Source organism: Trachinotus anak, unplaced genomic scaffold (genome assembly GCF_046630095.1).
Source record: "Trachinotus anak isolate AG129_WGS33_773 ecotype Australia unplaced genomic scaffold, CSIRO_AGI_Tana_v1 ptg000025l, whole genome shotgun sequence".
In the NCBI taxonomy this organism is placed as follows: Eukaryota; Metazoa; Chordata; class Actinopteri; order Carangiformes; family Carangidae; genus Trachinotus; species Trachinotus anak.
The window spans coordinates 14320434-14333526 of record NW_027273876.1 but is presented as its reverse complement, the minus strand read 5'-3'; the positions used below and the strand labels follow the sequence as shown (position 1 = coordinate 14333526).

The window sequence follows — 13093 nt, the reverse complement described above, 5'->3', positions numbered from 1 at the left end:
TATATATATATATATATATATAGTGAGCAGTGAAGCAGAATGCATATAGAAAGATATATGCTGAAAAAAAATACATTTATTGTAATACGCATGTATTGATTGAATGTGGGGAATGAAAATCATGACAAAACAAAACGTACAAAAGTGATTGTTTCGTTTACTCATTTACACTTTATACTCCACACCAAGGGATGGCATCAAATCTTTGGGTTATTGGTTATTACCACAGGAAAACCATCTGAAGAAGAAGAAAACAAAGACCCAATCAGAGCTCATTGACTTCCAGCCAATCAGCGTTACTTTAGATGAATTTCAAAAAGTCACCCGCCATGATTGTTGTGTTTTTAGGCTGAGTGGAGTCCGTCCGTTGCCCTCTTAAGTTTTTTTTTTGGACTGAGAAGAAAAAGTTTGTTTTTATAAGTGTTTTTTGGAAAAGGACGAGGTAGGATGGATGTGTAATTAATTATATGTTGTCTAATTACCTAGTTTAGATCTTTGGTTTGTAATTGAACAGTTAACTTTCTTCGTGCCTTCCTCTTGTTTCATGATCGGTCGGTGCGGGCTAGCTAAATTTGGTCGCTAGCGTATTATAAATCACAATTTTGCTCCGTCGCAGCTTGAGTTTTCATATGCTTTATCATTAACGATAGCTAAATATTAGCAATGGTCAGTGGTCGAAGTGAAATTGTAGTCACACAGGCCGTGATAAACACAAGTTAACGTTGGCTCTGTTTAACGTACAGTTTTATACCACTGCTTTGAGCTAGTAAAATATCGCATGTATTGTTCAGGGGATGTATTTCTCACTAAATACAAAATGTATGTTTGTTGGCCCATTTATGCCTCATCGTGTTGTTCTCTTTATTAAGGTTTGGTTAACGTCGTGGCGTTTTGGTTTTAACTGTAGTTTCATCAAGTAACGTTAGCCTGTTAGCTAACGCTACCGTAACTGAAACTTGTTTATTTATATTCAGAGACACAACAAGTCATATGATAGCGTTAGACGGTGACAAAAGTTATCATTTTACGTCACAGTAATGATACTTAAATAGAACTTAAAGACAAAAGTTATCATTTTACGTTATAGTAATGATATTTAAATAGAACTTTTGTGGTTATTATGTTTTTAGAGGGGACTACTTGCTTCATGCAACTGGGCATCTGCAGTATACGCTAGAATATTCGTTGACCAAAAGAAAAATGAGAAAATTAAAGATGGCAAGAAAAACATATAATTACATCTATGTGATGCACCTTTAATATCTGTAATAACTGTCATGCAGTGTTCCTCTTACACGTCATCTTCTGTTCCTCTTTCTGATTATTCCAGATACAATGGAGTCTCGATTTGCTCACCTGCGCCAGCGGGACGCCAGTGTGTCCATGTTGAGGGTGAAAATGTCCCGCAGAAGGTCTCAGTCCCAGAAGGAGAATCGAGAACGGGCCGTGAACACACGCAGACAGCTAGACAAGCTCCCAGAGCTGGAAATCTCCTCCCTGGATGCCTCCATTGCGGCCAACATGTCAGTCATCCCAGAGAAGATGCAGAGCAATGCAAAACCTGCAAAAAGTAATGTTTCATTTTCAATTACAACTTCAACTCAAACCTAATACACAAGTACAATGAGACACCCACAGCAATAACCCTCTGTTTTAATGATTGGCATGCCTTTTCAGTGCTTTAAAATGATACAGAGCAGCGAAAAACTGCTGTGATCACCAGGCTGCTGTGCATTTTTTGTGCTCATCATTCTCGCCTTGTTTATCCACAGATATGGCAGTAGAAGAGAGGTTGAAACAGCTTGAGCGCTGGAAAGAGCGGAAGGCTCTTGAGAAGGAGAAAGAAAAGCGAGAAAAGGAGCGTAAAGGGGTATTTAAGACTGGGCTGTATCATCCCAAGGACACCCGTAACATTGTTTCCCTGTCTGCGATCCCAGCTGCCCCAAAAAGAGCTAAGGAGGTGAGCAAGAACTTCTCAGTAGACTTGTTGCTGTAAATGTATCTAAAAAATATGAATTGTAAGTTATACCTCTACCCCACTGCTTTTATATGTTCTATGTGGCGGGGTACAGTTTAATGATAAATAACTCCTATGATCAACATGTCATATTTGCTTGTTTTTTCAGACAAATGTGAACACAGCTCCATCCCAGAGTACCAGAGTCACCCGTTCAATGAAACAACAGCAGCAAGTGCAGCAGGTACTATTGTCCCTCTGATCTTGACCATCTTTCTGATGTTAACTTTCATAAAATGAAGAGCTGTTATGCACTTTGTTGCTTCATTTTTCTTTTGCCAAAATCTCTACAGCCTCTTAGGAAACAACACCCAAACACTGTGGCAAAGAAAGGTAAACGTCTTGACTGTTCCTTTTTATTCTGAATGATTCATACCATTGATTGCAACCTGGTGATTTTATTTTACTTTAGATCTGACCTGTTGCTCTCTCTATAGCTCAACCTGCTGTGGAAAGATCAACCAGGACCCGGGTAGCTCCTGTCAAGCCTGCACCGGCACCACTTACAACCAAGACCAAAGTTTGTGCAGGTAACCAATAAGAACTATTCTTACGCATGACTAGACCTTGAGACCAGCTATCATGTTGTGTTTTTTTCCTTATTTACAACTCACTCTGTGTCATGCCATCCTACTGTAGTGGAGCCTTCTGTACGAGCTTTGTCGACCAGATCAGCCAACAGGCCTCCTGTTACAGCAGTTCCTGTGGTGAAAGACAAACCTAAGGACAAGGCTGCAGGTACACAAAGAATCAAGGCCAGAGTTCAAGCAGATTTTAATTTTTAGCGTAGAAACTGTAAAACCACTGGAGGTATAATCGCCACATCAATCAGAGACGGATTGTATTGTTCTAGAAAACCAATCTTACTGTTAAATGTCCCTTTCCACCCTCAGATGTAAGAACCACAAGGAGTAGAGCCATTGTCAACCGTATAGCCCCCTCTCCTGGCAGAGAAAGAAACTGCAAAGGTATTGTTTAGAGCTTCTCTGAGACTGATTTTACTTTACTAAGTTTTACTTTTCCCATTTGAAAATGAGTGAATGTTTTCAGTTTCTTCCTGTTTTGTTTTTTGTTTTTATGTATCTTTTCTCTTCTTTTAATATACAGCAACTGTTAATGACACCACCCAGGCTCCTGTCCCCAAGGTGAGCATTTCTGAGTTTTACAGAGGACGTACTGCGTTCAAACTGTGATGACATTTTCTTATTTTTACTAGGAACCTGTTGATCACATAGTTTGCTGTTTCTGTCTTTTGTAGGAGCCCGAGCTGAAGGAGCCTGAGATACAGGAGCCAGAGGAAACACTTCATCCTCCCATCCCGACCCCCTGTTCTGAGGAGGAAGACATGGTGGTGGACCAGGCTCCAGCCGACTCTGTCCCTGCTGTGGACCCTGTTGAGGCTCCGTGCTCTCTCTCTTCATTTGCTCCAGAGGGGTTTGTCTTCCAGGCTCCTGCTGGCTTGTCGTCCTTTAAGCTCGAGGATCAGACTCCTTGCTCTGCAGATGCCTTCCTTACACCGAGGTGAGTCTGCTTTCCCTCTTTTTTTTATTTTTTTTTTTTATTTTTTATTTTTATTGTTAGGGTTTTTAAAGATATTTAAGACCCAGGGAAGCTTTGATATTGTGTCGTTGTTGCACCTAAATGCCATGTTATGATTCTTCCTACCCAGCTCCAGCTTCAGTCCTCCACCGGCTCCTGTCTTAAACATTGAGCCTCAGTCTGAACCCAGCGAATCCTCTCCCGCTAAATCCCCTCGCCGCTCCCCACCTCGCACATCTCCCACAGTGGCTCCTCCAACTTCAGCCAGCCCCCTGGAATCACAGCACGATGTACCATACTTCAGGTGACATCCTTTTTTTTTTTTTTTTTTTTTTTTCTTCCTAGTCATATATTTTCAGGTTTTACAATTAATTGTTCAGTTCATTAAATATCTTAAATGCATCTCTTTTTTTATAATTCAGATCAGAAATTGCCAATGAGACAGACAGACTTACAACTCTGTGTGTCCACTGGGAGCCTAAAGTGGAGGATGAGTCCATCCCAGAAGAGAGTGAGTGTATCTTCTCTGTTGAGGGCAGAGTGACATCCTGAATATGCAACTCTATTTGATTTGGTGCAACAGAAAGTGGTGGTGTTGCTAATCGGGGGGAAAAACACCAGCTTTCCCTAAGTGAACAATTGTAATTCAGTGTCATCATTGCTCTTGTCTGTTTAGTGAGGGACCGTATGCGTACAGCAGTCGGCCAAGCAAGGCTGTTGATGAAGGAGCGTTTTAACCAGTTCAGTGGTCTGGTGGACGACTGCGAGCTGGGCCGAGGTGAGAAGGTCACCACCTGCACTGACCTGCAGGGATTCTGGGACATGGTTTATTACCAGGTGAGTGCCTCACAGTGTAGGGACAACACATTGTTTCAGACACCAAGTGTATAAAGAGAAGGACAATGAAATCTATTTTGTACTTTTCCAGGTAGAGGACGTCAACAAGAAGTTTGACGCTCTCAAGGAAGCAGAGGGCCGAGGCTGGGTGGAGGAGCACAAGCCCCCACCACGACAGAGGAAAGTAGCGAAGGTGAATTTAGGTTCATTAACACTGTTGCACTACAGCTTTTTTTTTTTTTTTTTGAGGCTGTTGTAAATACATAATTGTGTTGTATTTTGCAGATTATAGACTATAATCACACACTATGTAACCACACAATATTACCTCCATTTTCATTTGTGATTGTGATTTTTCTGTAATCTGCATCATGAGCACTCTTATAGAAGTTAAGAAGCGTAAAGTGCAACAGTATGAACACAAACACGTTGTGCCTGTCTTGTCCTTTTGACAGAAACCATCAGCTGCACCTGCCAAGCCAACAGGAACCAAAGCAGCAGCAGCCAAGTCTCGCCTGGCGGCCGTTAAAGCAGCCATGAAAGCCAGACAGCAGGCAGCCGAGGCAGAGAAAGCTGCAAAGGATGCTGGTAAAAGTGAGGATGACCCCAGCCTGAACTCTCAGGGGCCGCAACCCCAAGCAGAGGCCCAAATGCCAGACACTGTGGTGTTTGATGGAGGCTTCTTCCAGGTGGAGAGCCCAGCCAAACCACCAGGTGAGAGAGACTTACTTTTCTTCTGTCATGTGTCAGTGTTTGCTTGTGAGCTTTTCCTGGATGTTTGAGCTGTAAGAATTGTATTAATAACCAGTTCATACATATTGTTGTCTCTGTAGGTTCAGTGAGGAGATCTAGCCACCTGAGTGCTGCTGTGCTGCCTCGGGCCTCTCCCTGCTCCACCTATCTCACACCCAGAAGAGTCACTCGACGATCCCTTGCATTGGCACAGACCCCTGTTCAGACCGCCGTCTCTCCTGCTCAGCCCGTCCTCACCCCCGCCCACCTGCGTCTTACTCTCAACCAAACCCCAGCACAAGCACCAAAGTCTCAGCACGGCACTCCTCAGCCCCCCCAGGAGAGACAGGACACTGTAAATGTCTCTCTTTGTTTCTCTCCTGTCAAGGAAGTGCTTTCAGACACCACCCAGCCTGAGGGAAGCCCTGCACAACAGACAGAAACTGTCTCTATGCAGGAGAACCCTGCCATACCTGTATGTTCACTGCCATCCATTTCTGTAGTTGAGGAGCAAGAGGAACCAGCTGAAGCTGTTGATATTGACCTCCCTGTCTCTCCAAGACTCTCCCTCTCTCCATGCAAAACACCCCCTCCTACCACCCAGGTGCCTGAACCCTCATCATCTCTGAGCTTCTTGCTATCACCCTGTGTGAGTCCCAGCCAGCCTCCCATCTCCTCCCCTCCTGCTGTGCAGGGCCATGTTGACGCCCAAGAGTCTGTGGCTTGTACACCCGACAGCTCTGTTGTTGAGGTAAACATTTTCATTAGAATCCTGTTTTGAAAAATCTCACCCTCAGATGTTGCCATGTAACTGTTTGGATCACCTAAAGCTGTGATCCAGAAACTTTTCTCTGTCTACGCAATAAATTATTCTTCCTAGGAAATTCCTGGGTTGGACTTTGAGCGTTACCTTCAGCCATCACAAAGATGCAGCCTGTCACCAAGGGGGGAAGTTGCCATAGACGCACTGTCACCCATGGCAGTGGATGTCGAGATGGAGAGTCCCAGAAGTCAATCTGAGGATCTGCTAACTCGACAAGAACCAGGTATGATTGATGCCCATAGGTACTGTGCATGCACACACACTGGGTACACCTGGGTTTTTTACCTTAACAACACTAATGCATTTTAAAGCTGCAGTAAGCAAATATTGACATTTGGGAAAAAATGAATTCATACAGAAGGAATTTGAGTAGCAGTAGTTTAAAGAGAAACCCTGATCTTTAAAAAATGTCTTTATCTGTCAAGCCTGAGACATCAGACCTGCATACTGCAACTTTAAGAGCAAATGTTGTGATTGCCTGGTTGTAAGCTTTCTTCTGGTGTAGGTTGATGTTAAACTGTTACAAACTGCACATTTTTACTGTTGTTACTCACGGTTATGTTCACTCTTCTCACTGTTACCGCAGCACTGCCAGAGGTGCCCTCAGTGTTAACCACAATGTCACCACAGGTTAAAGTTTTTTTCATTTTTTTTATTTCTTATCCTCCAAATATCGACTTTGAACGCTTAACTAATACTTTTGTTTCTTTATTGCAGCCTTAACACTGCTAAACATGATTTCAGAATTGTCTTTGTGTATTTTTTTAGGTCCAGATAGCAGAGTCTGACCTGCTTCTTTTCACCCCGGACACGAGGGACCGGATACGCCAGTCTGTTTGTCCAAGTGACCTCATGGTCTTCACCCCTCCCTCTAAAATGTAGTATATAGTTTTTCTTTTATATTTTAATTTTTAACTTGTATTCACTAATTTTGTTACTCCCTTTGAGAAAAAAAATATATTTGAGTGATTTTTACATTTATTTTTTAAACTACTGGAAAATAGTTTTGTCTTACAAGATGGTTTAATTAAAGCTCTAGTTACAACAAGAACTGGCCAGTACTCCTCATTTACATCCAAGTGCAAATCAGCATTACACTCAATGCTTTTATTACTGTATTTGAAGGTTGTATGCATTTTGTGTAGTTATGAACTGTGTGAACAGTTTGGCTACAGAACAGTTGGCTTCACCCTGTGTTCATCAGGTTTCTCTGCTGCAGCTTCCTCTGTCAGTCATCAGCCTCTTCATGCTCTTTCTGCCTGTAACACAACACAGTACAACACCGAGCACTTCACATGTTTGTGGAACAAAAATGTAGCAAAGTGAGTAAAGGAGCAGTTTGATGATTTGGGTGGAGATCATGGTCCACATCCAAGAAGCGGTGATAAAAATGTAATGAAAGCCACAGAGGAAAAGTGAAAGACGCCATCTTGTGGCAATATTTATACTAAAGAAGTATGGCCTGAATTGTCAACATTAATTTCATTATAATGTATAAACTGAAACACTAGCATTAAGCCATTATTGCTGCTTAGCCTTGAGTCCATTTAACTAATGTTGGTTTATATGTGTACAGAAAAAGCATAATGCACACAGTCAACATTTCACATGAAGATTGTTCAATAGTGGGAACAAGGGATGATATATTATATAAAAAAAACAACCCAGTGATCCAGTCAATGACTTCATCATAATGTCAAGTGAACCAACAAAAACAGCTTAGCTGTGAATTACTAACAGTAGACTACCTGGTTCTTCATTGGGCCTTAGCTACAGCAATGCAACTCGGTCTCCTGGCAGTTTATCTTCATGTTTTTGGTCACCAACTGGTAATGGTCAAACGCAGGGAAGAAAAAGTGGTTGAAGAACTGATGAATTGTCTGGTTTTTGGCCTCCATTCCTATGGTTTGCATTCCCTCATCTCTGTCCTCCTCTGTGGACTCTAGAAGAAATATAACATGTTTTAATACACATAAGACCAAACAGCTGGTATTTAATGAATCAAAACAGTTTGTGAGGATAATGATTTTCTGGCCAACACTAAATATATAATGGAAAGATGTGCATTCCCAACATAAAAACTAACAAAACAAACCTGCAGACTGATGTTGCCCATTGACTTTAGAGATGTCCTGAGCAGGGATCTATGATAGGATATAAATATAATTATAAACATTTCAGTCAAATGATATAGCCAGGTTTATTACATACTTTAGTAATATCAATAGCAAGGGTGTAACAATACTGATATCAATACTGGATATTTGGACTTTCTGATCTTTTCACATAAAGATGGAAGTGTGATTCCTACAACAGATATTGATACCAATCCTGTTGTCTTTTTGATTTGTCTTGCATGCTAGACGGTCTATTGCAACCAACCTCCACTGACTTAGGGCTAGAGATTTCAGGAGTGATTAGGGAAATTTCTAGAGCTACCGGTATGCTTGAATGATTACACCCTTTGAATATACTGGGTTAGGGGGTGCAGAGTTCATGAGAGGCTTGAGAAAGCATCTGACCGACTGGGAAGGGCTGCGTGTAGTCTGTAAGATTTTCTCACTGGCCTCCATCTCAGGAAGATCTCTCCTGGTCTCAGTTTTGGGTCTGGAAAGGGACTGGTGCTCCTCCAGGCTTTCAGAAACCCACTGACACTTCACCTCAGCACAGCTCAGAAGTACCTCAAAAAACTCCAGGAATGTAATCTGCAGCAGAGAAAGAGTGAAACGACAACAAAAGTGATACAGAAGAGGGAAAGGAATACACAAAAAGGGTAGGTGGATGAATGCTACTCTTTCAATGGGCATTGAAAAATGATGGATGAGTCAGCTGGTGTAAGCACTACAGGCAGACCTCCAGATTGAGGCAGGAGGTCAGGTTGTTGGGGTCACGGCTCTCTGCAGTGATGATCTTCAGTAACCTCGCTGTGGTCATCTTATCATCCAACAGACCAAGATCCTGGCAGGGATTACAATAACTCAATCAACACCATGTCTTAAACATGGTGGGAATTACACATTTTATGTACGACTAATGTTTGTTTTTAATTTATCCTGAGCGATATATTGGTTCTTGGTAAGGGAGGCCTGTAGCTGAAAAAAAGGCAACGCCATTTTCAGTAGAAAAAAAAAAGCCATGCAATAGTTTGATAATTAATTATTTCAAAACCATTCAGAATTGAGCGGCATTCTGCTGTTCTTAGGAATAAAGAACAGAAACTAAATACATACATTATGTATGTTTAATGGAATAAATGAGCAAGAGACAGTTAATATGCTTGGGAATCTTCACACTACGTCTTTTGCACCTTGAACATCCACAGCAGGTGTCTGCAGGTTATAGTCTGGTCATCTCCCAGGGCTGCGTGAACCCTGCATTGAGCCTGATAAACTTCCCAGCACCTCTTCATGTAGTTCATGGCCACCACTGAAAGGTCTGGTTGTCCAAACAGGATGCCTGGATAAACACAACTATAGTTAGTGAGCACAGCTATTACTGCATAAGATAGAGCTAAGAAAGGGGGTTGAATACTGCACCATCAGTTTCTGTTGGTGGTGCTCTCTGACAAAACATCCAAAAACACCAGGCAAGTGAGGAACCTACAAACTGCTGAGGGCCTGATTGATAGAATTATTTGTAGAAATTGTTTCTCCGCTGTTTTGCACTAAATCTTATTAGATTACTGGCTCTTTATCAGATGCTTTATAGTTTCCCTATTTCAGTTCTCATGCTGTAATAAATCAGCTTTCAAGTTCCTCTGTCATCTCATTTTGTGTATGCACATGAACCTATGATATTATTTGTTACCACCTTTTACATTCTTAGCATTAGGAAGGATGTCATCTGTCATCAGTTTGGATAAGCAGGCAGCCAGAAGGTATTTTTGTGATCTGTGAAAAAACAGAAAGGTGATGTTTCTAGACTAAACAACTAACATTTCCATCCCTAGAACTGTGCTGCTAGCGTGGCTAACAGATTGACTATTTCTTTACATATTTTCAACTTCCAAATTAAGACATACAAGCGTTTCAATCTACTGGTGATGATCTGTTGGAACAGGTTTTATTCCTTACTCCATGTCTTTATTGTAGATGAGGTAGGCCACGATCACCAGACAGCTGAGGAGCCTACGAAGCGGCATGGGAGTGAAAGGAGAGTGGATCTCAGTAGTGTTATTCTCTGAGGCACACAAAGAGGGACAACATTAACCGCAGTGCCCAAGTATCCCAGAATACTGTAATTATGAAGCTAACAGTATCCTGTCCCATATATGTGAGATGTGAGAGACTGTGAATGGCAGTCCCTCTCACCTTTGATAAAATGGTCTATCTGTGTCAGAGTGATGTCATGATGGTGGATGTTACAGTCTTTCAGCAGGCGCCACAGCTGCAGGCGGGACAGCAGGAAGGTGTTATCTATGGAGTGTGCGTGACCAAGTCTGCTGTAGAAACTATAGATAGACTGAAGCTCCATGTGTTTCCTCAGTACCACAAACTCCACCTGTTACCCATGAAACAGTATCAGGGCAGGAAACAGGATTTAGATCACACTGTATGTTGACAGTTATATAATAAAGTGGGACCTGACCTGTTTGCGCTCAGTGTCGCGCTTTCTCTCGGGGATTTTATCCAGTAGAAATTCAATGTTCAGAGCCATGTCTGGTCCTAAGACAGAGGAATCACTACCAGACAGAGGAAATGCACCTGTAACAAGATGCAAAATTGCAGGTCATTGCATCTGAGGTTTTCATACTATAGCATTGTTAATTATCTCCTTGGTGGGGCACTGAGCATTCTGCATTCATGCTGTAGGTGTTTACCACACAGAGGAGTGGGAGCTCTGTTTCCATTCAAGTTGGGTGTCATCATCTGATCATCCACAAACTCTCCTTCAAAAACATGCCCATCCTTGAAAGTGAATTTCCCCTATAAATCATGAAGCACAGTCACTGTTGGTGTGTGTAACAATTTACATCAAACTTAGGATCACTCCAGATGTGTTACTGAATATGATGAGTAAATCAAAAAAGTGTGTATTTTGTTGAATTTGGGGACATATGCATATTGACAGTTTCAGACAATACTGTGTCTCTAATTAACCTTTCCATGTTTTCTATTGTTCTTCCATTCTCCTTCATAGACTGCACCACCGGCGTAGTAAAACGTTCCCTGTCCGTGCCTCTGACCCTGAACGAAATCCCCTTTGTACTGATTACTCTGGGTATACTGGGAACCATTCGCTCGTCTCAGGATCCAGATGTGTGTTCCTCGCCCATGCTGCCAGAGAAGTGAGCTCATATGATTCACAACAAAAACATATTTCAAGGTTGATGTTTTAAGGAGGATAAAAAGCTTTTTTCCTGGAATTACTGTAATGCCTTTGAGATATTAAACAAACTGTCAATTGTCTGGAAGAGGGCTGTGATAATAATACAAGATAACTTGCTACAGTATGTGTGCAGGGTTCTTTCATACCTGGACTCCATCCTGCCACATCCCAACGTACTGCTGTCCCAGCTTCAGCCATCTCATCACACCCTCTCCATGTCTCAGGTTGTTCTTCCACTCACCAGAATAAATGTTGCCAGAAGGGTAGCTGTTAGGAGACAGATGTTACCTTCATAAGTTCAAATGTAACTCAGGCTACAGGTTAGATCATTTACTCTGTACATACCATCTCTCTCCCAATCCCTCTCTGTTGTTCTTCACCCAGTCTCCTTTGTACCAAGAGGTTTTATCCTGGTTATAATACACCACACCCTACCACAAACACAACCAATTTAAAAAATTGTGAAACAAGAAAGGCTATACCTGATAATAAATTGGTGAATCATACCTTTCCGTGCCTCTTGCCATGATCCCACTGCCCTCTGTATGACACACCATTTGTGGCACATTTGTAAGTTCCGGTCCCATGTCGAATACCATTGTACACCTCTCCCTTGTAGGAGCTGCCATTTGGCCAGGTGTAGACACCCTGGCCCATTGGCATGTTACACACAAATTCTCCCTGTTGGATTAGAAACTTAAATTTAATTATAGATTTTGATGAGAGCATTTATAACCATATTGTCATAGTCTATTTGCTATTTGCTTTATCAAATTTCAGTTAATGAGTAAAAGAAAATCTATATATATTATCATATAAATATACAGTAATTATAACATTTAAGTTAATTACAGTACAGTACCCTACCTCATATTTCATTCCACCTGCCCACGTGAAGACACCAACTCCATCCATAAGTCCCTTGGTAAACATGCCCTTCACAAAAACAAAGCACTGACTTCATGATATATCCTTAATTATTTTATAGACTCACATTTTTGGAGAAAAGTACACTGAAAATACATTTCTGGTGCATTTTCATAAGGTATTTGAGAATGCATTTTAAGCATATCAAATGTATTTGTGTATTATTTAAGAGCATGACAACTGATTGCATTTAAAGAAGTAGATCTGAAATACAGTTTGATGCAGTTTCAACATTTACACATTGTTTGAATGTTTGAAATACTTTAAATATAATCTAAAATCAGTTTTTAGCAATTACTAAAAGTTCTAAGATATTTATAAGTATTTGCAAAGTGTGCATACTGTACTGCAAAATCAAATATAGTTTATTTTCCAGCAGTTTAAAAAATGTTTGTGTTATTCACTATTGCACCTTGTACATGTTGCCTCCTTCAAAACAAGCAACACCTTCCCCATGAAACTGGCCTTCACAGGTTTCCCCTTCATATCTGTTTGTGAGACACCGCAGTTAACACTTGGTAATTATCCTGACAGGTTATGGTTAGTGTGAAGATGCTCTAAAATGAATGTACTAAATGTTGTCAGCGATGATTTACCTCAGAACAACTAAGCTAAACAGTGTGGGGAGTTCACAAATGTCTTCCTTCTCGGGCTGCTCATCGCTGACACGGAGGAGGTTAGTTTGGTTAAGTTCCACATCCGCTGCATTCATCTTTAAACTATCAGAGTAGCTCTCCAACTTTCTTTTTTTCTCTTCTTTCCGCTGTCTGTGGCCGCTCTGCGTCTCCAGTTATTCTCGTTTTCCTGTTTATCGCTTATTACCGTGGTTTTCTACTTGTCTTTGCCCTGTGTCAGTTTGCTCCGTTAATGTATCATACGTACAAACTAGG

General features: G+C 41.4%; 2 protein-coding genes across 6 annotated transcripts; one reads left to right on the top strand and one right to left on the bottom strand.

Moving 5' to 3' along the window:
• The first annotated feature begins 287 nt into the window (after positions 1 to 287).
• dlgap5 (discs, large (Drosophila) homolog-associated protein 5) lies at positions 288 to 6999 on the top strand. Of its 3 annotated transcripts, none has more exons than XM_071463519.1 (19): positions 288 to 442; positions 1331 to 1570; positions 1773 to 1960; positions 2127 to 2201; positions 2311 to 2350; positions 2455 to 2547; positions 2657 to 2755; positions 2911 to 2985; positions 3125 to 3162; positions 3291 to 3538; positions 3687 to 3860; positions 3979 to 4067; positions 4233 to 4393; positions 4485 to 4586; positions 4849 to 5107; positions 5227 to 5876; positions 6006 to 6171; positions 6535 to 6578; positions 6717 to 6999. In XM_071463519.1, exons 2-19 carry the CDS (start codon positions 1336 to 1338, stop codon positions 6828 to 6830), a joined length of 2850 nt encoding a protein of 949 aa, XP_071319620.1. In that variant the 5' UTR covers positions 288 to 442; positions 1331 to 1335; the 3' UTR covers positions 6831 to 6999. The 3 variants fall into 3 exon arrangements, with proteins under 3 accessions (XP_071319620.1, XP_071319619.1, XP_071319621.1); XM_071463518.1 differs by having other exon boundaries at positions 3276 to 3538; XM_071463520.1 differs by lacking the exon at positions 6535 to 6578 and having other exon boundaries at positions 3276 to 3538.
• rsph10b (radial spoke head 10 homolog B) lies at positions 6993 to 13093 on the bottom strand. 3 transcript variants are annotated; one of them, XM_071463524.1, is made up of 18 exons: positions 12800 to 13093; positions 12616 to 12691; positions 12144 to 12212; positions 11784 to 11957; positions 11622 to 11707; positions 11423 to 11543; positions 11048 to 11224; positions 10768 to 10873; positions 10536 to 10651; positions 10259 to 10334; positions 10022 to 10127; positions 9759 to 9838; positions 9256 to 9404; positions 8802 to 8906; positions 8471 to 8653; positions 8044 to 8092; positions 7697 to 7890; positions 6993 to 7207 (listed from the first exon to the last, which is right to left on the bottom strand). In XM_071463524.1, exons 1-17 carry the CDS (start codon positions 12913 to 12915, stop codon positions 7715 to 7717), a joined length of 1965 nt encoding a protein of 654 aa, XP_071319625.1. In that variant the 5' UTR covers positions 12916 to 13093; the 3' UTR covers positions 6993 to 7207; positions 7697 to 7714. The 3 variants fall into 3 exon arrangements, with proteins under 3 accessions (XP_071319625.1, XP_071319623.1, XP_071319624.1); XM_071463522.1 differs by having other exon boundaries at positions 10259 to 10448; positions 12800 to 13092; XM_071463523.1 differs by having other exon boundaries at positions 8516 to 8653; positions 10259 to 10448; positions 12800 to 13091.